This window comes from Limanda limanda, chromosome 21, assembly GCF_963576545.1.
Source record: "Limanda limanda chromosome 21, fLimLim1.1, whole genome shotgun sequence".
NCBI lineage: Eukaryota > Metazoa > Chordata > Actinopteri > Pleuronectiformes > Pleuronectidae > Limanda > Limanda limanda.
The window spans coordinates 9,898,620-9,925,069 of NC_083656.1; the positions used below are offsets into that span (position 1 = coordinate 9,898,620).

Below are 26,450 nucleotides of genomic sequence, written 5' to 3' on the forward strand. Positions count from 1 at the left end.
GTTCCTGAGTTGTGAAGTTGTTGTTCCGATTAACATATGTTCGTATGTTGTATTTAAGTGTTTAGAGCATTTAAACAACAACTTGACGCCTCTTTCAAATATTTGCATAAGAAAAAAGAGCACAGAAAAGTGTGTGTAAATCATTGAGATGGCTTTAGTTTTCCAGGCTATGAAAATACTTTCTCAGGTTCGGACACCACATGAATGCACAATCAGATCTCTCAGACCGTACGAGCCACTTGCTCACCTACAGACGTCCTCTGACGGGCTACAATGTCCTAAAGAACTGAAAATATCAGTATTTTGATAACATTTATTAATGTTTGTGGCAGCCGGGCACAAAATCCGATAAACACTGAACGCCCTAACCCTTTTTTTAGTATTTCAAATGAGTCAAATCTTATTTCATTTTAGAGCCGTGTGCAGCGAATTGATTTGATTCGGCTCTCGCTAACTCATCCACTTACCTGGACACACACACACACACACACACACACACACACACACACACACACACACACACACACACACACACACACACACACACACACACACACACACACACACACACACACACACACACTCTCACACACACGTACATACACATTGACAGCAGACCTGTCTGTCATCATCTGACTGGCTAAATACAACAACACTTTTGGTCTTTGCTAACAGCGACGATGTGCGTATTTATTTGCATACAGAGCGCCGTTGTGAGATCTGATCACAACAAGTGGTCACTCGAGAAGCATGCGAAGACGCATTGTAATTCCGGCACACACACTTAGAGCTGTCCACTTGTGATTGGATCATCCTGAACGCATGTTAATGCCACATATGAAGAGGGCTTTATGGTACCTTTATGTACTAAGAACATCCTGCATAAGGGAAATGCTTCAGGCTTCTATATCAGGTTGTATGGTGCTTCATGTATATCTGTGCTATAACAATGACACTTTGATGTCGCCAGATTATGCAAACCTCACCGAGCACCATGTGAACACACACACTTGTTCCCTCATCACATCCCTGAGGGCAGCTTCTATATAGTGTCTCGCCCTCGAGCCGCGACCTGTCACTCAGACATCTGACAGTGTAAAAGCACATGGTTTGTCTTTTTTAGTATTTTCCTGGGGGCAGTTTGCTCTCACGCTGTCTGTCTTTTCCTGACGTTATCTCGGTCCCGCCCCTCTCTCCGTTGATTGCAACACCAGGCCTGTGGGTGACTCTGAAGCTGCTCCCGGGAGACATCCATCAGATAAGGAAGGACTTCCCTCACCTGGTGGATCGATCGACCGCAGTGGCTCGCAAGATGGGCTTTCCTGAGATCATCATGCCAGGTTCTCCTTTCCCATCAGTCTACCAAAGTCTCATTTTACATTTAAATGACACTTGACACTTGAATTGATTTGAATTAAGGTCTATAATTTCAAAAAATGTGACCAAGGAAGAAAAGAACATATAGTTGACTAAGGTTAATTCATTAGTTATCTAATAGACTGAATGTAGGTAAGTCGATGGTGTCACTTAAGGCAACTAGGCTCTAATGTGTCATAGTGTAATATTCACATTTGATAAAAGGCATTGACTTTAAATCCTATGAAAAGTGATGATTTCCTGAATCGCTTGTGTCTGTTTCCTACAGGTGACGTGCGAAATGACATCTACGTGACTCTGGTTCAGGGCGACTTTGACAAGGGAAGCAAGACCACTCCCAAAAACGTGGAGGTGACCATGTCAGTGTACGACGAGGACGGCAAGAAACTGGAGGTACGACTTTTCGGAACGTTAACCGACCAACTTTGGTGTTTTTCCCTCGCTCAGCTCATCCTCAGCATTCAGGCGCTGCAGCCAATCGCTCTCTCAGACACTCTTGTGATTTACCGGGCTTTCTTTAATCCCACACAGCTCAGCATGCTGCTTAACTGACCAGCGCTCCTATAAAACAGTGTGATACACAGACCTGACCAAAAGCCTTCGCCACCTGTCAACAATGACAGACTGCAATATTGGTGCTCCGTGGTTGATTGACTAGCTTAAAATGTGCCTCATCACTGCAGGACTCAACCGTTATCACAGTCAGTCTGTTACAGATGTGAGTGTGCAAACCGGCAAGTGATGAAAGATGAGAAATCAGCTTCTTGTTTCAGGTACAATTACCTTCTCTAATGAAGTTAAAAGGATCTTTTTCTCCACTGTCTATTTGTTTGCTTGCAAGTCATCTCAAAATGCTGCAAATACGGTCGGACTTGGTTCGTTTTCTCTGGGGTTCAGACAGATAATTGTGGCCCAAGTGACTACTTATGGTCCAGATGATACAAGGGAAACAATGTATTGCGATGTAACGCAAAAGTATTCACCAAAAAAATTCTCGCTTTGACCTGGAGTCAGGCTTTTGAGTTCTGCCCACATTTTAATCATGTATCAACCCCTCAGTGTGTAATGTCCTAATAAAGCTTTCGGTTCATCAAGAGTTTCTAGCCAACGACCTCTCTCTGATGTTTAATTACTGTGACCCCCCCACTGCTTGACTGTTCCTCTTGTTCTGCAGAGGGCATCGCTTAATGTGGCCTACGAGAGGTTTAGAGATGTCTGTGATGAGCAGTGTGTGGGATGAAGTGGGTCAGGAGGTGTGTGTCCGTGGGAGTTTGCGCTCACGTGGCAGCAAATGTTGAGGTTTTTGTCGAGATTGTTTGATTTTAACTTGGTCACGCCACAGTTGTATTTTGTTGATTCCCTGACATTCTGCTAGTGTAATGCCAGTATGTCCACACCACAGTGTAGTATGCAGATAGTGGAAGTTACAGGGAGTGGTGATGCATAAGTGGTTTCACATGACATATCCCTGGTCGTGGGGAGACCTCCTGCAACCAGCGAATCAGACGAGAACGCCATCGCCCTCGGCCGCCTCAATTATACACATTAGCCTCCGATTGAGAGTCTTCATCAGTGATTTTGCTCAGCAGGCTGAGGAAGTGTAAGGAGCAGTGGTGATTATACTGTAAATGCAGTTCTCTCAGTGCTGGGTATTCTCACTGTGACTGTTGGTCGATGAATGTTACAGACAAATATTTCACTTTTCACTGCTAGTTACAAACCAAAGCTCCCTTTGAACATGCATTCAATTTTTTAAGAAATGTGCAGTTTGATTTATATGGTTGTCCGAACCAGAATGTCATGTCTTCTAGTCCATTATATGATTACACTAGTTTTACCGCAACTATATTGTATTTACTCACTGATGATGATCAAGAGACTGATCACATCCCCTCGTGCTGTGTTGTGTTTTGCGATGCTGCAGCTCCCTCCAACATCTTGTCTTTCAACTTTTCCCAGAAACGCTCAGCCTCATCTGTTCAGTTCTCCAGGGATCAGTGCTAATTGGTTAAAATCTTGGATTTTAATTGGCTGAAAGGAAGTTCTCAACCTGATATGAGAGGCTCTGTCACTTCCTGAAGCTTGATCTGATGCTTTGATGACGGAAAGCTTCTCTGTAATTTACCCCGACTCACACCTACTACTTCTTTTCCATGCCCTGCCTCTGAACGAATTTGAGATGTTGTGACAGTCCGAACAGCGACTCCTTGTCACCTTGACCTAAGAGCCGACCCAGACAAAACCTTCTCATCTGCAGGTAGACCTCTGCCACCTCCCCTTATTTTTCGTCTCTCCTTAAAATCTGAAGCTGTCACGAAACCTTGCCACTTGAAGGGGCAGTGTCAAAGGAGCCAACCCTCACCGATGTACCCTGCATGCCTTGGCGGGGTGGGTGCTTAGATAGAGCCTGTTATTTCTCATAATTGCTGCTTGTCAGAAACCATTAGTGTTGGAGCTCTTCAGCCGTCCAGGCCAGGGAGTCAGCTGCAGCAGTGGGAGGAAGGATGCAGATTGATAGAGAACGAGGCGTGTGTCCCATCCTCGTGCCGAATCCCCCAGTGGGAAGAAAAGCAGTTTACATACACACCCTGACCTGTTGTAGAAACTCCAGGGACCCACTAGGGACACCACTTTACATTACTGGATCCATCGGCACCAGCTGGTCCTTCTCCCTGTGCCTGGCTTCCCTCCACTTCTCCCTGCATGGGAGCCACTGCTTCTCCTTCCTAAATAATTCATTTCTAATTTATTTCTTATATCTACAGTGCTGTCATGAGACTGGCAGCCAACAGGCAGGTGCTCGCGCATAAAGTGCATCTAGACTGCATGCAAGATTTCTGCCCCTGAGACTCTGCTAGTCAATCTTTCTCAGGCTGTGAGTGTGCTAATGTTTTGACAGGGTGATAATGGCTGGACCATCACGATTATATCTCTCAGGCTTCATCCAGACCGCTTAGTTTCACTTTTAAAAAAGCATCACCCCTGCCAAGTACTGGGAATGCCATTACCCTGTTTTGTTAAAAACTCTGCGGCAGATTCCTACATGCCCTGTGTACGAGTCGTCATGTGATACAGGTTTTCCAGAGTGTGATTTCTGTTTTAATCCGGATGTGGAGCTTAAATGCGCTCATGGCTGGAGATCATTTTTAAAACGAGAAACAGTGGTGTGGGTGGAGCCTGAAACCAGCATGACCAGAAAACCAGCTTTATTATCTGCTAACTCATTCGATGTATTTTCATTCTCTTTACCCAGAGTGTGATCTTCCCTGGAGCTGGAGATGAGGGCATCAATGAATACAAGTCCGTCATCTATTACCAAGTGAAACAACCACGTTGGTTTGAAACAATAAAGGTGTGTCTCTCTCTCTCTTCTTACTTCTCTACCTCCTCCCTTTTTCTTTTTTGGTATTCCTCCGTGTAGCATCTTAGTCATTATTTTCCACCTTCGCTGCACAATTGCCCTTTGATATAATTCTCAAATCCATTATTCATCACGCAGGTTTCCATCTCCAGCAGCATGTAGACTGGGGTGTTTGCTGAATAATAACCAATGAAGCTTTGGTGCATAGAGAGGCAGTAATGAACATTCAACCACACAGTAGATTAAGTGGTCAATGGAGTGGCAGAAGGAATGTATAGCAATATGAAGCCATCGATCCGTGACACTTGGACAAACCAGTAATTTTACATGTTTTAGCCCATTTACCACAAATTTGCAAACCATGCAAAACTTGCACTATATATTTTTATGTATTTTAGTCCAGATGGCCCTTTTTTTTCAGTTAACTTCTGTTCAACAAATGCTTCATTCTGCTCCTGTTCCTGAAAAGCTACTCATGGAACCTGCCCCTTTCTCTCCCGTATCCCAGGTTGCCATTCCCATTGAAGATGTGAACCGGAGCCACTTGCGGTTCACCTTTCGCCACCGCTCGTCACAGGACTGTGAGTACAAACACATCGGCATGTGAACAATCTTTTGTCACTAGTGACCAGCCACACAATTGGATGTTAATCTATCCGCAGCAGAAATAATGGGAGAAATCCAATCGGAGCAGATGCGTTTGCATGGTGATAAATACTTTGAGGCTCACTCTTTGTCACTATAATCAGAGGTATTAGTCTGGTCCTGCACAACGCCGTGTCACGGAGGGGCTTGTCAGGGTCTACCGCTGGGATGTGAAAAATGCCTGAGGGAGCTCATTTGTTTATTGGAACCTGCGTGTCGCTGAATGCAGCCAGTGTTGTATGTCCTTCTGTCTTTTAACATCCTTTTTAATTCTGGGGGTGTAGAGGGCAGGGAAGCCTGGTTTAGTGGCAGCCTCGCCAACCCATCTGCCCACCGCATGGCGCGGCCGTTTCCTCTGGCAGGGGATTCAGGGGAAAAGTGTTTTTGAGAGGCAATAAGAGCCATGACAGCTGTATACAAAATACACAAAAACAACCCGTCCCTTTCATAGCAAACCGGAAGGATATATCAGCATGGAGAGGTCTACTTTCTCCCCAGTAAATAAATCTGCAGATACCTTCATCCCACCCAGTTCCCAAAACCCTGCAGCACTGTCCGCTTGTCACCTGCATGCAGAGGTTTTGGAGAAAATGACCAGTTCCCGGAGCTCGGTGCTGGTTTATAATCCACTTGGAGAGGCTTCTTGTCATGCCTGGCACCTTGCCTCTCCAGGGACTAATGTTGTTAGGAGGCATGCCTTTGAAACGCTGTGACTGTTATCTTGCAGGATGGGTTGCTTTAGAAACTGGCTCACCTTAAGTGACTCTGGGACTGAGGGGGCATACTGATGCTGCCACCTCAGCGCTGACAATTGACAATCAAGAGATAGGTTGAAATAGTGGACCCTGTATGTGGGAAGTCTTGTTTCTCCCCGTCCTTGAGTGGATTTCTCAAAGTATACAACTCCCATTATGGAGACATGATGTTATTATATCCCCTGCGCACACGAGTCTAACTTAATCCAAGTTTCTGATTGTCTGCATCTGTTCAGGCGTGTTTCTCTGGCATGCGGCCACTTCCTGTCACATCTGCACTGACAGGGTTTGTTCAGTGCTTGAGGATGAACCCTCTGTGATTTATTGGCTGCCTGCTGAAGCTGTAGAAGTTGATGCATTCACCCCTCTGCTGGATTAAGCCTCTCCTGTTGATCACATGTAATGATGCAGTTTATCCTCCTCATCACCACCTGTTTGTACGATGTTCACACATTCAAACAAATGATCCTGACCAGCCCACAGTACTAAGGGGACTAAGAATGCACTCTTTACGTATTCTGTAATCAACTACTCTGTGATTTAAATTCGCGAAAGGCAGAATGTGATATCACAATAGTTTGTTGTTTATAATGACCTTTTTCTTTTCATATCCCCGTCACTATGGGGATGAGTTGGGTCGCAGGTGGCGCCGCACTGCACCACATGTGCATAACACAGCTTTAATGTGATCAGATGGCAAAGCAGAGATCTTTCTCTCTTGTCCGCCTCGCCATAATTCTTAACCTTAGTGTTTAACTATGACTGTTTTATGAGCATTTTATCAACACTTTTAGTTTTCTCCCTGGTGGTTTATGAAGATAACTTCACAAAATAGGTCTAGTCAAAGCACTAACTCATGTAGACGCAGACTTTGACTGTCACAAACACTTAATCATATCCACTCTAAAGCCGATTAAATCACTGGTACAAGACAATTTGATGCAGAAATAATTCCCAGTCCAATATATGTAATTTTATTTTTAAGTATACACGGTTGTTTTTTACTCCAGATCAATTGCTTAAAATATAAAGAGATGGGTGTTTGATTGGCTTCTAGAAATTGTCATGTTCCACACAGCATACTTCAGACAGACTGCAAGACAACATGTCTACGTTCTATTGTCCAAGTCCTCTCTACATGTGGGGAAATCTCTAAGAAAAGCCGAGCAGAGGTTGCCCGCTATAGATGAAGTCCTCTGAGTCGTCTGCTGTCATCTGCCTGTGTTCCCCCCGCTCCCTCCACTGCTCCTAGCCAGCGCTGAACTTTCAGTAGAAACACAGAGTGACAGAGCTGCTCACTTCCCGGGATCATGTGCTCACGATCTCAGCCCCGTGGTTGAGAGTCAGCACGCCTCTAAGCCAGTGCATCAGATTAACACCACAACATTGTCAGGCCTCATCAGACTGATGGCTGCTATCATGGATGCCACCGTGGCTGTAAGAGATCCCCTGCCATCTTTTTTTTCCGCTTCAGTTTCATCTATCATTCTGCCACTACCTGGTGAGCATGGTGGTGGTGGGCAGGCTTTTGAATTTAGCATAGTACACTTAGCAGACATCTCAAGTGACAGCCCACCTTACAGGTCAGCCAGTGCAGGAGTTCTACTCAAACTTGACTTTGATTAGCTCCAAAAAACCTTCTCTGTCCCCCTGAGTGCCGAGTTCGGAGCTCTCTCCTGTCCTGAGTCACTAATACATGTGTCTCTACTGGGTGGCATGCGTACAGTGTTTTCCCTCCTCTGGTCCCTCTCATGCCAGCCTAGCAGTTATTCACAGGCGAGGCTGCAGGCAGCAAACCAATGAGGGGATTTATGCAGAGAGAATGCGCAAGATACTTCGATGAATCAGGTCTCCCTGCACATAAATTAGAGCTGGTTGATCCCCTGTGATGATATATGTGGCCCTGTCCAAACGCTTGGTTACAGGACAAAGTCATAACTCTCCTGCTTGTTTATGCAGCGCTTCCCTTATACATCCTCCAACCACAGTCACACACGTGTATGCACATAGACACGAGCAGCACCTTGAGAGGGATTATTCACTTTATGCTGTTCACAGCTGCAGCTCCGAGATCAATGACAGTGTTTACACTGATGCAAACAGGATGCGGACAAAAGTGGATTTAATCTGTCGTTTAAAGTTAGCAGAGATGATTTTTATCTAAAGGAACATTTTAATTATTACTTATTATAAAAACAACTCTTGCACAGATAGTCACAGTGCGAATTAAGTCATCATTAGGGAATAGTAAATCCTTGTGCAAACTCGGGAGCTGACTCGGGGCCCTTATAGTGCTGAGATTTGCATTTGGGGTGATCTGTTTTATTAGTCTGCTAGTTTGTTAATGACTTGTTGTAAAGTCAGCCACGCTGCATGGTTCATTGATTTGGAGTCTGTCCCTGCAAGCTCATATTGGAGCCTTGGGTTTCCTGAAGAACACTTACAGTGTATTCGCTTTGAAGATTTGGTCTTTTTAGTTTGTAAACGTACACAAAAAAAAGTATTTTCTGTGTAGAAATAGGAAAGTAAACTATGAGTCTCAAAGAAACACAATATCTCCTCCATGTGTTCCTCATGTGTTTATTTTCTCTCCTCCTACAGCAAAAGACAAATCGGAGAAGATATTTGCTTTGTCTTTCGTGAAGCTGATGAGGTACGACGGGACGACGCTGAGGGACGGCGAGCACGATTTCATCGTGTACAAGGTAAACGTCAAACAATCCCGTAACGTGATTCTAAAAGTCCGTCTCTGGCTTTTCTGGCATCTTTGTTCCGGCCACACTCGTCATGACAGAGATGAGGCGTAGGTGAGAAATCTGTCGGTGTGATTAACAGCTGCCACTATAATAGCTTCACTGCCTTCTATAGAGAATTGTATAGGAGCTACACATCAACCCCAAAGTGAAATGAGATTGCATTCCAATTGAAATCCCCTGCATAATTAAACCTTTGCATCACACTGGTCATTTATGTTAACTAAAATGGCAATGTGGAATTTTTTTCCCCCGAATAGATTATTCTTTGTCTCATATTTTTGCGATGCAGTTTTGTCAGTTGAAATTACTGTTTGGCAAAGAGTTTTGTTATTAGTCCCACATGCAACGACTGGCCGTAAACACAGCGAAAAGCAAAGACTCGAAGTAATGGAACACAATATTTCATCACAACAGAAAAACAGGAGATATCGATTTTTGTGTTACTGAAAAAATGAACGAGCTTCCTTAACTGCCTCAGTCGTAAATTGTTAATTTGCTCACATATTGACTCAATATTATCCCGGGAAAACCAGGCAGAGGCGAAGAAGATGGAAGACTCGTCTCTGTACCTGAACCTCCCTGCCACCAAGCTGGAGCTGGAGGAGAAGGGCTACTCCACCACCGGTAAAAACACCCACAACCTGGGCAACTGCACCATCAGCAAGGACTCCTTCCAGATCGCAACGCTGGTCTGCTCCACCAAGCTTACACAGAACGGTACGAGCCCCTGCACCTCTACAGCTCATATTTTCATCTTTTTTTTCCCGATGTGTTATTTTTAGAGATGTTTTGATACCATTTTTCCTCTCCCAATACCGAATCCAATACTGCTTCTTTGCTGCTCTAATAACAGTACTTGCCAGTGGCCAGTTCTTGCCAGTACGATGCAACTGCTGATTTGGTACGATGGAGAAGAAAGTAAATTACAGGAAAGGAAAATAATCTGGGTGAAAATAATATAGTTTGAAGACTCATGTAATCATACAGCCTCTGACTTGACTGAAGACAGATTATCCGTGCACAGTAACCAAACATCACTTAAAGTAGGAATTTGGGATCCCTGTCGTGTTTCGCCTCTTTCCACCTGGTCACGTCGGACACTTGCCCCCATTCGGACAAAATTTCCTTCACCCTCCTCTCCCTCATCCCATCTTCTTCTCCAACTTCCCTCTCTATCAGTCTCCGTCAGGGGATCTGATTTCTCTGCTGAACGACGTCAGTTCTGCTCTGTTCACTGTTTTCAATCTACACTTTCTAAGCTAAGGAGAAATCCCCATCTGCTCTTCATGGATGATCGATTTAAGGATTTTGGCCTGTTGAGTTCGTTCTAGACTTTTATACCTGTTTATAAATCACAACAGACATGTTGGTATTTCCAGACTGAGTGGTTCTGATTTCACAGTCAACAGAACCCTCCCACGTGCGTGCCTCTCTTTCTCCTGTGCTCGATGTATTGTGCTTCTTTGTTTATTTTGATATTCAGGACCGAGCCTCCATTTTAATTATAGTCAAAATCAAAGCTTCCTCTGTGTGTTTTTTTTGGCCACAACCTGAAAGAGAGTGAGAATGAAGAAGGGACAATTTCACTGCAGGCTGACTTTAACGAAATTAATTGTTTTGCTCGTCCGCAGCAACAGCCTGTTTGAATAAGAAGTGCATCGTGCCCTAATGTTTTTATTCATGCTTGTACTAAGATAATTTTAAATTGTTGGTTTGAACTGTTGAAGCAAATTGATGATGTGTTGTCTGTTTCTCAATTTCAGAGCTCACACGCAATAATCTTTGTGTTGCCCTTCGAAAACAACCAAATGTGTTTACCTTACTCATATGTTAAATACGATATCATCCTTTCGAAAGTTAAAATCCTCCTTCCAGGAATATCGTCTTCAAAATCTTCATGTTTCGTTAGAGAACTTTATCACAACTTTAATCCTATACCTTTTCAAAATGTAGATCTGTTGAGCACGACATCGCTTACCGATCGATGGCACGTGTATTAAAAACATTCCGATATCCCTCGACAAGCTCTAAGGATGCTGAGCGCCGAGGAGGTCAAACAGTTTGTAACCAAAACAAAAACTTTAACCCGTTGTCAAGTCCACTTCATTTGGAGGTAATACTAAAAGCAAACACACCTGAAATGACCGGGACCATCCGTCACTGCACAGGAGAGCAGTGCACAATCAGTGTGGGATGTCAAAGTTGTACAAGGGGTTTAGTAAGTAAAATGTGATCAATGTTTTCAGCAGGCACTCAGAGGAATAACTTCACCTTTTACTTTCATCCCCCTTAATTTGAGTTTTAAACTTGTTTTAACTTCCGACTGCTTCTCCCATTAGAGGACGACAGGACTTTCTTGTTTTGTCTTTTAGTTAAGAACAGGAGCTCTTGCATCTCGGCATCTTCTTGTATGACTTAGAAAAACACATGGCTGCTGAGCTTGATGCGGTGACATTAAGGAAACACACGCTTTTCACTTGACAGAGGCTTTAAAAAAGAGAAACGGTGCCCTGTTTACATCAATATTCAGAGGAAGTCTTCTCTCCGCCAGCTGCCACACTCACTCACAGGCCTTGTGTAAATCTTAGCTGTCTTGTAAAAAAATCCTGCATGGGAGGAACGAGTACATTTTCTTGTTATTTTGCCCAAATAACACGTATAACCAAAAATAAGCCTTTATTAGATCCCTGGAATTGTCAAAGTGCTGCTGCATATATTGTGCGAGAGAAGAGGGCGTTCTGTGTTGCAGTAATATTCCCATTGAGGGTTATTAAGTTTAGTCTGTGGTTTAAGTTGTCACTTAAATACAGTCGTGTTGCTTCCTCCTCTGATCAGTGGGTGTTGATGTCAGCAGATGAGCAGTCTCCGTTACAGCAGCCGAACCTGCCCACGCTCATTACACCAGTCAGAAGGAATGGCTGTAGCTTTAAATGTTCTCTTCATTGTTTTGTAGATGAACAGGCACATCTGCTCTCCTTAGTTCCCCCTCCTTTCTTTTCCACACCTTCCCTTTTTACCTTTGTCAGAAAGATGTGCAGCAGTGTTTGCCCCTTGGACTGTAGAGATGGAAATAAAGCAGCCAAAATGTATATAGTATATAAATATATCATCCCATGCCAAGGCATTTTTTTTAATAAAAGCAACGTAAAGCAAATCCATCTCCTATACTATTTTTCCTGCATTATATCATAAATTAATTTGTTTTGTTTGTACTTCTGTTGAAGAATGATAATGCATATGCCACATATAGCACTTTTATTCAAAGTGCCTTTCATTGAGTGCCTTACTCTTTTGGATTGGTTGTTTTTTGTTTTGTTTTTCGACGATTTGTCATTTTATTTGCTAGTACAATAGTGTGCCTCAGAGAATTCATCTCTCTCTCAACTCTTCTCTGTGACATCCGATTACAAGCGGTCACAGCTCCTCTATAACTGGATTCGCTGATACTGGTCAGATCATCAGTTCGGCTGATTGGAAAATTGTAGCATGGCTGTGATGGTTACTAGCTACTCAAGATTCAGTTTTGTGCTTGGTTGCCCAAAAACCCAACTAATCATATCAAACCTATGGGAAATTACCTCGCTCTGGAAAATTGTAATGCCAAAATAATGCAATGATTATTAACAATCCACACGTGAAACGAAAATGTTAATATTCTCCTCTTGCCGTCCGGAGTGTATCTAAAAATCTCAATTACCATATTCGTCTTTGCTCTAAGTGGTTGCTCACAAGACTTTTTTTTCCTTCAGACTTGAAGGAAAAAAAGACAAACGCCCCCTGCAACAGAGCACTTGCTTCACACACGACACACCTCAGCCCTGATCCCGCAGCGGTGATGAAACACTCTTTTTAATTAAGCTAGATTTATGCAGACGCTCGCCCAGCGCTGGGAGCGCGTGTGAAGTGGCTGCCGGTTCCTTCCCTGGGTAGTTGGAGTGTGTTTCTCTAAGTGGAGGCTGGAGGAGAAGCTAGAGATCCGATGACAGCAGTGCAGGGAGCGGGACTGTAACGTTCTGTTCCCACCTTGGCTGGAATAAAAAAAAAAGTATTTCATTAAAATGTTCTTTTAAGTGGGGGATTTGTGTCTAAATGTGCTCTTACATCGTGTTCAAAGGCCCGCACTTATAAAACGTCAGAACTGCATACAAGGCTATTACTATTAAGAATAAAAGGACAAGCTATTAGACTTTGGTTTGCTGGTAAAAGTTAACAGAAAATGCTCTTGTCATGCAAAGTGTTCGGTAACAAAACACTCAAACGGTGATAATGGGGACGCTTGTGGATTTCGATGTGAAGTGACGATATAACCTCTTCCCTCAAAATTAATTACTCCACCACTCCACTCTCCATCTGACATTTTTGTTGCATCTTTTAAATATGGCTGCCTGCAAGGACATTCAGTCTTGAGCAGGTTATTTGTCACCCGTGTGCAACAGACAGTGTGGCCGCTAACAGCTGTGTCTCATTGGGACCAAGCTGCCCGATGATTTATCCCAATTTCATTCCAGTTGTCTCTCATGGGCGCCTAAGCGTCAGTTTTCAAATTCATATCTCCCTGGGGAGGAGGGGATCCCTGGTGGTCTGAACAGAGCCCTGATAGGCTGTCAGGATCGCAGATGATAGGTATCCATCACTTTGTCGCCATGCTTGATTGGCTCTCCCATACTCGATGAAACATGGCACGTGGAGAGAGGCAGCGGTCGACAAAGAGATGCTGGCTTGGTCTTTCTGTAAATTACGTTTCTTGAGCTTAGCTGCTTTATCAATGCAGGTTTGGTAAATAATACGCCCCAAATATTCTTTAAGAAAGTTTCTCTCTGGCTTGTATCTGGACGGCAAGGTAACTGAGAGGATTAATGAATGAATCATTCAATTCAATTCAGTGCTTTTCTTGTCATTGTGCAGTCTACAAGAAAGTTTCCCAGTGGTAAAGAAAGTATTAAACAGACAAGAGCATAGCCTACAAAATAAATACAAAAACATTGGAATAAATAGTATAAAACACAGGGCATTAAAGCAGATGGGTATATGGACTCAAATTTATTGAACATGATAATATTGCACAGTGGATAATATTGCACTTAGTTAAGAGCTAACTCAGTTAATGGTCCCCTAAACATTTTTGATCAAGATCCGTATTTCTCTGAAAAATTCAAGGAAAGGGTTCGCAAAGGAAAACTTGTTGATCTGGATCCACAACCGATTTTAATTGGTTTGTGGTTTCGTACTATTCCTTCCAGTAGTTTTTGTGTAACCCTAACTAACTTACAAACACGCAGATTAACACGGAGGATTATTCCCCCCCTTGACAGAGGTAATGCTGATCAACACAATGCAGCGGTCCCTAGCTTGAGTCTGTTAGACATCTGTCTTTCTCAGGTTGAATAGTTTCAACCCCCAATCGGCCTCTAAACCGACTGAAGTCTCCAAACACACTCGCTAGATTTGAAAAGACTAATGTTTTTTGCCCTTGGAAAAAGTCTGGCTCATGGTATACGTCAGCAGAGCTGACACAATGGCATTTTTAAGCTCCCATCTTGATAACCTGCCAAAGGTGGTCTGAACGAGCTCTGTGTGGAACGTGATTAATCACATCACGTCTCATCCTCGTGTGCCTGATTTATTTCCCATGATTAAAGTGAGAGATTTAAGATTCAGGCTGCATTTGTGAAATCTACCAACTGACGTGTGTGTGTGTGTGTGTGTGTGTGTGTGTGTGTGTGTGAATGTGTGTGTGTGTGTGTGCCTCTTCATCTCTCTTCACGCTGTATTTACTGGCAGGACGGACCTAATGTGCCTTGTGGTAATGACTCCTTGTTTGTCTGTTTTTCAGTGGACCTCCTTGGCCTGCTGAAGTGGCGCTCCAACACCAGCCTGCTGCAGCAGAACCTCCGTCAGCTGATGAAGGTGGAAGGTGGCGAAGTCGTCAAGGTCAGAAAATGACAGTACTCCTCTGCTGTGCTGGCTCCCTGTGGTGTCAAAGCTGGAGCGAAAACAAGTCTAAAGGAGACATATACTCTCATAATCACCTTCATAATCTTGGGGTTATTAGTTTGAAAAGATTAAGATGCCGTTATGTCCAGATAACACATCACTTTCCTCATAGTGTCCATTGCCGCAGCTCCTCTTTTCAGCCTCTGTCTGAAACACTTGGTCTGTCTCTTTAACCCCCCTCCTCCCGATAAAGCCCAGTCTGCTCTGTTGTGATTGGTCAACCACTTCCAGCGCCTGTAGGAAATAATGGCTGCTCAATGATGCAGACGTTTCGGCTTTTTAACTTTGCAGGACATCTACATACATGAGTTGAAAGTGAAACAAGTACCAGGTTTTGTATCAATCAGTTTGTGTACTGCCTCGATACAGATAGAAAAAAAAGGTTCCTTCAACAGCTGATGACATAAACGATAAAGTCACACACAACACCAATTGTTCCTGAAAACTACAGCTACTTCACATATAATCCCACTTCTGTTTTCTTCATTGCGTGTGTATTAAAGTGAGGAGGGCGCACACAGCACCACACACAGTCCACAGGAGAGGAGGAGATGACCTGCTGTCAGAAGTGTAGACAGGCCCTTAAAGTTCTCAGCATGGGGCAGATGAATAAATCACTTTCAAGAGAAAAGTTTTTTTCCGCGGGCCGGCTGGAGGCCTGGCAGATTGCGCCGCATCTGAGGAAGTCCTTCACCAGACAGATTTGATCAGACCAGATAGATGTCTCAAACGCAGCTGGACCAGTTCATTAAACCACAGGGGTGTGATTATTATCACCGCAACATTAGCTCCCGGTCCCTCCGAAGCGCTCTGAGGCTGTCGGTGTGCGATTAGGTGACATTTTCTGTTTGCCATTTGAAAACAATACTCCAGTAGATTATACAGCACTTATGGTTGTATAGTGTGAATTCGATACTATGCACACACAAAGAAAATCATGAATAAATCATAAATGGGGGTTTCCGATTGAGCTTTTTTTTCTCAATGTTTATAGTGTGATACAGTGAGTGAGTGAATAGGACGCTGCTACCTCATCTCCGTCATGCAGTCTGAACCCTCTCGAGATTGAATTGTGGTTTTAACTCCGCTGCGTGCGAGTTATGTTTGTTTGTCTTTGAGAACGTGATGAATATCATCTGTCCCGAGGTGACGGACCAGGTACAGCGCAGAGAGAAAGCTCGGTTTCCAACACTATTATTACATCTGTTTTCACGTCGCTCCAGAATTGGCTGAGTAAATGGAGCATGTTTCCCGAGAGAGGCAGGCTGTATATGGTTAGTGTTTCTGGATGGACTGCTGACAGGGAAGTTATTGCTGTCTTCACAGGGCTTAATATTGGCTCATGGTAGCAGTTGTTACAGCTGAGTAAGGGATCGCACGTGGCCTTGTCAGAGCGCTTGGCTTTAGGTTGCACCAACCAGGGCAAGGGGGTTTAATTTCCGCAGGTTTGCACTCATACTTGACAAGTATGATTGTATGTATACACCTGAGATTTACATTAATAAGGTTTTTATTGAAAAAGGTGGATAACATATATATATTTAAATATATTAAAAATAATTAAGTTGTTAAACTTTTTTTTGTATAATTGTATGCATCTGCCCCAGTGAGAGCCAGTGGCTGGAGGATTTAGGTTTTTGTTTTTATGTCCAATTGCTGCGGACAAGATATCTAAAGTACGCATTGACGGAATTTCTTAAAATTAGGTCCAAATGTTATTTGGACTCACAGATTAAATAATTAGATTTGGAGGTCATAGGTCAAGGTCATATTTGTATGTTGATATGCTGTCTGCCTTTAAGGAATATCTTGAAATTTTGAGTAGTTCACTTGGACTCAAAGATGAACTTATTAGATTTCAGTGGTCAAAGGTCGGTTGGTGGAGTCGTACAACCACAGGGCAAACATGCTATTTGATATACTATTTATGAGCTGGATGGCAGTGTTAGTATGTTTTGTAAGTCAATATGTAGCAGCATTGTAAAAATGATAATAATTTGAACTGTATCATCCAGCTCTCATTGGAATGCATTTATTCACTGAATAAAATCCCAAGCTACAGATTTCCGGCTTCTTCAAACTGTGCAGAAATCTCTCCTTGAAGTTAATGTATCACCACAATGTCACCAGCTTCCACAAACAAGGACATGATCATCTATTGAGAATCATAGATTATATTGATGTGAAAGAGCTGTGAAGTCAGTTTTGCCATTTTGCTAAATTTCCATATCCATGTCCTTTCTTGCCATATTTCCTCAATGGAATAAATATCAACCACTATTACATGCTGTGCTTCTTTTCAATTTCAGTTTCTGCAAGACACTCTGGACGCTCTCTTCAACATCATGATGGAAAACTCTGACAGTGACACTTTCGACACTTTGGTGTTCGACGCCTTGGTGAGTTCAGAAGCAAATTGGTAACAGCAGAACATAGTTCATATCAGCAGGGGAGCAAATAAACATTCAGACACATTTCACTCTCAGATGCAAATATAAATGTCATCAGGTAAAACAATAGGAATGGTAACATAATATTGCAATTTAATTCAAAAGTATTTGCATATAGATTTATTGTTTCCTGGTTTAAATAAAAACATATTGGTAAAGTTGATAATAGATATATTTTTGGTTATAGAACAGTTAGAATTTCTCCACTTTAAGGGACTAATACATTTTTTTTTATTCAAGTCGATACTTAAATTCAGTCCTGATTTCATGTAGCTCACTAACTGTTTCCTGTTGCATGTAAATGAGAGCGTGGCTAATCATTCACTGAGGGAATTGCAGACACACTGCATCTCATGTAGAATCTATGCTGTATTGATCTGCTTCAATTTGTAATGTAAAGGGATCATTTCCATGCCAGTTGTTTGTCTGAACATTGGAAGTCTCATTTTCCTGAGAGTAGAGCAGGAAGGAGATCTTGGAAAGGCAGAAGCAAATAAGCCTGTTGAATTTTCCATTACGTAACGTTGTCATGTTTGAAATCTGTTATTTGTAGCCGATGAGTCGACAAAGTATTTGGCAGAATCCTATCTCTTAAGCCACTGCCTCACATGGGGAGCATATGTAAAGAGCAGTTTTTCCCTTTCAGCGGAAGGAGGTAGAAATTGTGTTGTTGGGTGTCCTAGATTATCCGCTGGCTGGAGAATTGAGAGAAAGTGGAATTTCCTAATCTTTTTCAGCATATTGAGTAAGACGGCCAGTTTGTCCTGCTCTCCGTCAGAGCCGTGTGATTTACATTTTCATGGCCGTGTCTTTGTTCTCTGACAGGTGTTCATAATTGGGCTCATAGCCGACAGGAAGTTCCAGCACTTTAACCCCGTCCTGGAGACCTACATCCGGAAGCATTTCAGTGCCACACTGGCATACACGTAAGTTAATTGTCCTCCATACAAACAAACAGGCTATTTAAAAACGTGATTATATAATGTTTTTGTACACGTGTCATGCTCTGTGTGGTTGTGTTCACAGGAAGCTGACCAAAGTTCTGAAGAACTATGTGGACAACGCTGAGAAGCTGACAGAGCAGCTGCTGAAGGCCATGAAGGCTCTGGAGTATATCTTCAAGTTCATTGTCCGCTCCAGAGTCCTCTTCAACCAGTACGTCCTCCTGCACACACGTAATATCCACATAGTTCTGTGCTACAGAGCTGTTAATGCCAAATACTCTTCACAGAGGCATCGCTGCATTAGCCTCCATGACTTGGTGCAGCCTTTGACAGCTCACTGTGATGAAGAATAGTCTATGTATTGTAACCTCAGCCAGTTGTTTTATTCATAGACTGTAAATAAAGGACGGATCGAAAAGTGAAGCCAAAAAATCTGGATCGCCCCCTGGTTGCTGGCTGCAGTACAAGTCATAACCCCGACTTCTCCATGTTAGCACCCAGGACATAGGACAAAGTCAAATTAAAGTTAAAACCAATATATTTGGTTTGATGCATGTTCCATTGTTCATTTTCCAGTAATTTTTTTTTTATAATTGAGAGTTACTGAGAATGAAGTGTAACTTGCAAGATGGCGGTATGTAGAAGCGGAGATATGTCGTCCATCTTTATTTACAGTCAATGTAGAGAATAATTTACGGCCTTGATGCACCGAATCTTTACATGGTGAAAGAAGTGCTCGAATGACAATTGACATGTGAGATGTTTCTGTCATTAGCCACCAGCAGGGTCCTTAATGAGCTGAATACGTTTTTACAGCACTGAAAACACACATGCTTGTACATGTATTTCAGAAAACAGGTGGTTTTAGTGCCATTTCATAATAAAATTCAATCTTGTGTGCCATTTTGATTGTGTTAACCACAGTACGGAGCTGCTGTTGAATAAAGTTCTTTGGGATGAGGCGGTATCTATGGAAGTTAAATAGACGATAATGTTGTCGAGCGGCCGAACGAAGCTGAGGGGCTGATGTATGATCCTGACCTAATTGAGTGAGAAAAGTTTGATTGGTTTTCCGTCCCGTGTCTGGAGGACGCTCCGTCCTTTACCTCACTGATCAGAACCCGGGAACGTCCACGTTCACAGGATAAGGAATAACAGCCTCCAACCTCAGAGTGGAGCTGTGGTTTGAGGTTGTTGAAGCAGTGTGTTTGGTTGCTTGCCAGTATGAGCTCAGTCCGGCCCAGTCAGACTCTTCAGATTCGGTTAAACTGTCAACTTGTATTTGTGGGTGCCTTTAGTGCAGCTCTGACGAGAAAGTTTCAAGGCTGTAGCAGGGTTTCACTGCAGGTCAACGTAACATTTCTATAAATGTTAGAGGAGACACTCTTATCCCATCCTTTCTGTCGCCTTGACTCGAGTCTGGTGCGGCTGTCCAGAGCTTACTCTGCTCCTTGGTGCTGTAGGTGAGAAAAGTAATTGTTGCTGGGGGAGTTCTGAGACGGATGCCTCTAATCCCGTGATTTCTCTGAGCCCTCGACGGCGACTATCCTGGACCTCTGTAATACCCTGCGGCCCTGCGAGAGATTGTGGCGCCACCATACCCCCCCCCCCCCCCCCCCCCCTCTGCAAGAAAGACAGTCATATCTGATGCAGTGGATTGAAAACACGTCACCCCTCTGTGACCCTCCTTCCTCACTGTGCGTTTTCAAACAATATACATTTCTCTCACAAATCCTGATTTCAGTTGTTTTTTTGGTTTTTAATCCAAATGGTTGACACACTATAACTTTGCAGCGAGCACAATGCGGCTCATTTACAGTTAATACCCAGTTTGGGGAGATTTAGTGGCTCTGCAAGTGGGATAAATGCATTTGAATATTTGAGGGGATTATGGAGGAAGCCCTGCTTTGTGTTCCCATCGCACTTAAAAATTAAGGAAGTGTTATTTCTGAAATCATCCTGTGATCATTGCCATTTTCACTCCCCTGAATCAAACTTGCAGAAGAGACATTTTTTTAATACTAACCCCCTGAAAGAAAAGTCAGCAAACCCTTACATGGCATTTGAGTTCCGCTCCTCATATCATGTTCCAGGAGGGTCATTAGCATAGATCATTAATTTTTCTGATTTTTGTTTCCACATGAAAGCAGGCAGGTGCTTCAGGGTCCCGTCGTGTTGTTTTAAATGCTAATCTGGCTGGCAGCGAGAGTGATGTCTGTGGTTCCCGTCCAAGAACATTTGCATTGATAACACACGCGGGCCATTCTGTTGGCTGCTTTTAACGATTTAACCGGGAATCATCAAACTCTTGTCACTTCCTCTGCAGGCGGGGCTGTTTACACAGGGATGAAACAAACAACAGTCTTGTGATCGGCTGCCAAAGTAATTCTCTACTTCGTCTCCTCGCAGGCTCTACGAGAACAAAGGGGAGGCCGACTTCATGGAGTCCTTGAGGAACCTTTTCACATCCTTTAATGAAATGATGAACAGCAATTCAGAAAACACTGGCATGGTGAAGGTAGGCTGAATATCACACTAGCCTCGCTGCACGCTCTCACTGAGACTTGGCACCAAAGAACATCTGCTGCTGTCTGAATAGTAAATAACTGCTGCTGTGTGGATAGTAAATAAATCTGCTGTGATGTACTTTGGATGACATGCTCTCTAATTGCAGATGCATGTATCTCGTTAGATGTGAAGTCATTCAGCAGCTTAATAGATATAAATGTTAAAGTCCCGAGGCTCTCGATGTCCTGCATGTTCGTTTTCTTCACTTTTTCACGTCTATACGCTGATTTTTTTTCTTTTCTTTACTCTCATATTCTCTCTGTGTCATAAGTAGGGGCGCACATAAAATAAAATAATTTATATTGAGTAGATGATAAAAGGAATAGTTCAACATTTTGAGAAGTGTTTTGATTTGCTCTCTTGCTGAGATTTGAATGAGAAGATCAAATATGAATATGAAACCACAGCCGGTTACTTGTGAGCTTATCTACCAGCACCTTTTGTAGCTGGCTCATTAACACATTGCGTCTTATTAATTTAATCCCTGCAAAAGTTACAGTTCTATAGGGGATACAAATATATTTGAATATAGCTTTGCTTTGACTATAAACCAGTTGTATGTATTACATGAGCTTCAGGGATGTTTGCTCTCATGTTTCTACCTGAGGCCAGAGACAGTCTATCGATCTACACTTGTTTCCTGTCTTGAGGCTAAAACAGCTACTGACTTTAGCTCCACATAGTATTAAGAGTAGTAACACTAGTGTTGTATCGATCTTCTCATGTAACGCTCAGTTACAAAGCAAATAAGTGTTTGCTTTAAACCATGTCTGCAGTGGCCAAAAATCAAAGACATACATTTTTCTGACAAATTCTAAGCCTTTTACTTAAGCCTTTAATTGGACAAAGTTATTTTGTTATTTGTTATTTTTGTTCTTCTTTACAACATCAAATAGTGACATATGAAGTTTACCTTATTTCTTTTGTATCAATACCAGTACATGTAAATGTACATGTACATTTTAAACACTATTCATCGTGATGAACTCTATTTCTTCCAGTCCCAGCCTTTCAGATTGATCTTCCTTTCACACATTATGTATGTTTGTCCTCTGTTGATTTCTTTCTGTCTGCTTCTGTGTTTGTGTTTTTCCTCTCTCTTCTTTCCTTCTGACCTTGCCTGTCCTGTGGTCTGGGGCTCCTCTGGCTTTCTGCTCTTTAGCTGCTCCTTAAGGTATTTATTCCATCGCCTTTCCCCTCCTTCCCTTTAAGCTCCCTCTCTTCTTTCAATCATTTCCTATATTGTTTTCTATTCCATTTTCCTTGCCACCAAACTTTCTGACCGCAGATTTGAAACCAAGAGGCCTAAGTATAGTTGTCACTCAAATCACGCACACACCTATGCCTTTAGAGATAACATAATCGCAGGGTACACGCACCTAGACGCACCTACAGTAGATCCATGTGCACGCTCAACCATAGGAGAAGCTCAGGACTCAATTAGGAGTCAGTTGCTGTGTAATTGGGTGAGATATTAGCTTTACAGTCAGTAAATTAAAAACTGATCTTGAGGAACGGGCACGAAAGCGAGAAATCCAGGATATCTTTTTTTTTGTGCCTTTTCCCTAAGTCCGCCCTTGTGAAAGCACAGTGACAGGTGGAAGCTAATGAGCAGTCCCATCACACGTCACATCTGAGTCCTGATGAACATCTGGATAGATCCATACTCGGGCAGAGAAGAGCTTTGATAAACCACCCAAACACATGCTTGTAGGCGACTGAGAGGCACACGCAGAGGGACACCTCACACAACACAGCCCTACACAACAGGTGGGGGGTTTGGTTGTTGCCCAGAACAGACATCAAATTCTAAAACGGCCTCTTCAGTGAGTAATTAGAAGGAATTGGCTCGTCATCAGAAAGAGGCAGTTTTGTAAAACAAGTCAAACAGGATATTTGAAATTCTTTCTAACTACAAGGCTCCGTTCAGATCTGGTGTTAAAATCCATCCTGAGAGATCTGAATGTGTCTCCTGTGACCACTCGGGATCAAGTCTGACTTCCCTGCCTTATATGCCAATATATTACAAACATCTTTTTCCATTCGCAGAGACCAAATTATTTAGTTATTATCTTGCCTGAGTTTACAGATGTGGCTCATGCAAGAGAGCAGTCAGGAGGGGCTGAATGAATGCAGCATAAATGGAAGAAAAGTATCAATGCCCGGTCACACAGAAGTGTAAAATCAGAAGCTGTTGCCAGCCACATGTGTCCCAGACCTCCGAATGTGGTTGGATCAATTCACCACAAGCATCTGGGTACATTCAGAACCGACTTGCTATTGGATCAGGTCTTAAGGTGTTGAGCTAAAGGGGGAAAAAAAGAATTCCAATAAACTCAGAGCAGATTAAAGCATATTATCTGAAGGTCACGACAAGATCCAAGTAAAGATCCAAATTCTATATCTGCTGCTGCATGTGGAGGGTTTTCATTTATTGAATCCTGCCCAACCTCATTTCAAACGCTGCTAATTACCCGTCATATAATTCCACAAATAATTAACAGTGGATTTGCAGCAGGTGACGTCCGGCGCGCTCAGTCTGTATGGCTAATCGACCTCAGTGAGACCCGACTGTCACCGCTGCTAATTTGCACAGATGCTGTATAAACACCTCCAACCCGCCTCGGCCGGCGATTAGCAGCAGTCGGAGAGGGAAGTGTCGGCTCAGTTAATCCTACCCATTATTAATGGTTGGCTCTGTAATCAGCCGCCGGGTGCAGGCACTTGATGACTTTATTATAGTATCGATGAGTATGTAGATCCGATCTGGCTGTGTCTATCAACGTATCATTAGGGGAGGTCTTCCTTTTCGTCCCAGCTTATTTATTAGGACTCTTAACACCATTTCCTGCCCTCAAGTCGACTGAATGGAGCAATTAAGACATGCACATGGGAGGAGACTCCAGGAGTGGAGCTGTAGCGACTGGGTTTTGGCTTATCTGAAAGTGATTGCTTATTTATTATGATTTTTATTGTACATACTGCTGATTAAAAGCATTTATTCTCTGTTGCAGCTGTTTAATTACTTCCGTGAATGGAAGATGCTTAATAAAGCTACACGACTCATTTACACTTCATGGCTCACAGAGCAGCAGCACTCAATTCCAACCTTACATTACATAAGACATCAAGTACCCTGCTAAATGTCAATCACTGAATGAATTAATTAGAGATGAATGTAATCATGTGGTGCTTCCTTTTGTTCTTCTTCTTTAAAGGGGGCTGCGCTCAAATACGTTCCCACGATTGTCAATGATGTCAAGCTGGTCTTCGATCCCAAGGAACTGAGGTAAGGTCACATGACACGCGGCATATTCACATGTTTCATCGTCATTACACTGAAATATTCTGTAAAGAGGTTAAATCTGAGGGAAAGTGTAAATAGACTGTATTAATATAGTATTTTATCTGTTTAATATAATTATTCTTTTCAAGGTTAAAAATTCTGTCTTTGAATCTGACCTGAGGAGTCCAATAGATAAATCACATGCAGTAGACGGTTGCATCTTATTATCTTTATGGTGAAAAATATCTCATCTGACAGAAGAGAATCACCTGATGTGTCTGAGTTTGTATCTTCTGGGAATTCAAAGCTGCCGCTGAATAATTTAGTGACTTCAATATTCACAGCTGAGGTGAATTCCTCGTGCTGGTTGGTCGAATCCTAAAGCTTCCGCTGCTGAAGACCAATGTGGTCATTTAAACAAAACATTTCCATTACTACATGAAAGATATATTTAGATTTTCTAGACCCTTGGTGGACATGAAAGATCTCATCCACACAGCAGGAGTGGGTCACTCAATAGTTTGAGTGTGAAAATGATAGATCTGCTACGACCTTGCAGACACCAGATCTAAACCAAGCTGAACATATGTTGGAGATTTGTGACTCGTAGAATCAATGTCAAGGTGCAGTGAAGCCTTTCTGGCCCAACACCTTAATACTCCACTTGATATCAGAATTTCCTTCAATCTATCACCGGTCTGTGTGTGTTTCTGTGAGTTTCTTTAAAACCACAGCAGATCATTTATGCAAATGTGGAGGAAAGAAATAATTTAGGCATCTGCTTGGATCTCGTTTAACTTGAATGTCACTTAGTAGAGAGCAAACCTTTGCCAAGTCCCAACTGTCCTCTTATATTCTGCCCCAAATCCATCATGTTAGTGTTGACATAAGTATAACACTAAGGAAGATGAATATAAACTCCTCACCTATAAATCCCTTCATGCCCTGAAGGGATCGTCTAGTTCACAGTACTTTCTTTATCCTTGGCTAGCCTTTTCACTTTTTTTCTGTCCTTGGTCTGTGTTATTTTTATCCTCCTTTCCTTTGTTGATATTATTTTCTAAGCTACACATAGTTACAGGTTTCTAGCCCTATTTGTTACTGTAGAATGGCTGATAGAATCCTATCCCCCCCTATGAAACCACATTTAAATCAGCTAGATCTGTATGTTTATCTGAATCTGCACCTAAATATGCAACATTTTTCTTAATCAAGATTTTAAATAAAGCCCTGTCTCACTGGGCTTTTTTAATGTTAACCTAAAGTAATTGGTTTATTTCTTGGCCCACGCTTCCGCTAAATTATGTGAAAATCAGTTCAGTAATTTTGACATAATCCTGCAGGAAACAAACAGACAGGGGTCAGAATGTAACCTTTTTTCAGCGGAGAATCTGATGGAACATTTAGCCTCGGTTAACACTCAGAAGCTTTGTTTATTTATTTTTCTGTCTCCCTACATCGAGATGAATTTATTTGATAACTCAACGTTCCCTCGCTGTACTGTGACGGGGCAGGTTGCCTTGGAAACCAATTGAGCACTCCACTTAAGGGTCCATTTCAGTCAATGCTGTTTCTACCGTGAATGTCATCTGCTATAGCTTTAATGATTATTTAAATGAATGACTCCTGAAGCCTCACATGCTGATGTTACACTGGCACTAAATCAGTTATGTATGATAACAAAAAGGATCATAAAACTTCATCATCTGTCCTTCATATGAATGACTTTATCTTTTTTTTTTTACATATTGAAATTAATGGGCTGTAAATTTGACATTTATAACTTTGGCCCAAAATTAAAGTTTCATATACTTTTTTAGGGGCGGTGTTCCGAAACAAAATTTTGAGATGAGAGAGGATATTGCACTTTTTGACAAATGGTTCATGGCCGTGCCCTTCATCCTTAATTTTAAGTCTTTAATCTGTTATGTTAAATGACAGAACTCACACTAAATTGAAAGGCCTCATTTACGGAGATTTATATCAAAAATATTTGAGGATTTGTCTGACACACTTGTCGGCTCCAAACGGTAAAAAATGGTTTTAACTTCAAAAGGGAAAGCCCTCTGAATATTGTATCATCAGAAACACTGGGGTCAATTTTTTATCAACCCAACTACTGTTGATACGTGTAGGTATTGGGTATTCGACTTTAAAATCGTCTCATTTGCAAGCGCTCAGCAGGAAGCACCTTCTATTTGCCCACGTCCTGCCCCTGGGCTGCTGCAGATTTCACAGCAGATTTCTGGCCACACAAGTTTCTGCCTCTGGCTTCGACTCCCCCGATATCACAGGAGCGGGCGGAGGGTGGATC

At 42.5% G+C, this 26,450-nt stretch overlaps 1 protein-coding gene across 1 annotated transcript in view; it reads left to right on the top strand.

The window, feature by feature from the left end:
- dock1 (dedicator of cytokinesis 1) overlaps positions 1-26,450 on the top strand; it is a 172,994-nt gene that overhangs the window by 31,711 nt on the left and 114,833 nt on the right. Inside the window, exons 13-24 of the mRNA XM_061094579.1 lie at positions 1,215-1,340; positions 1,646-1,770; positions 4,631-4,729; positions 5,247-5,319; positions 8,740-8,843; positions 9,428-9,611; positions 14,728-14,825; positions 17,198-17,287; positions 18,164-18,264; positions 18,365-18,493; positions 20,692-20,800; positions 24,069-24,139. Of these exons, the coding sequence (XP_060950562.1) occupies positions 1,215-1,340; positions 1,646-1,770; positions 4,631-4,729; positions 5,247-5,319; positions 8,740-8,843; positions 9,428-9,611; positions 14,728-14,825; positions 17,198-17,287; positions 18,164-18,264; positions 18,365-18,493; positions 20,692-20,800; positions 24,069-24,139 (1,309 nt within the window). The remainder of the gene's footprint in view (positions 1-1,214; positions 1,341-1,645; positions 1,771-4,630; positions 4,730-5,246; positions 5,320-8,739; positions 8,844-9,427; positions 9,612-14,727; positions 14,826-17,197; positions 17,288-18,163; positions 18,265-18,364; positions 18,494-20,691; positions 20,801-24,068; positions 24,140-26,450) is intronic.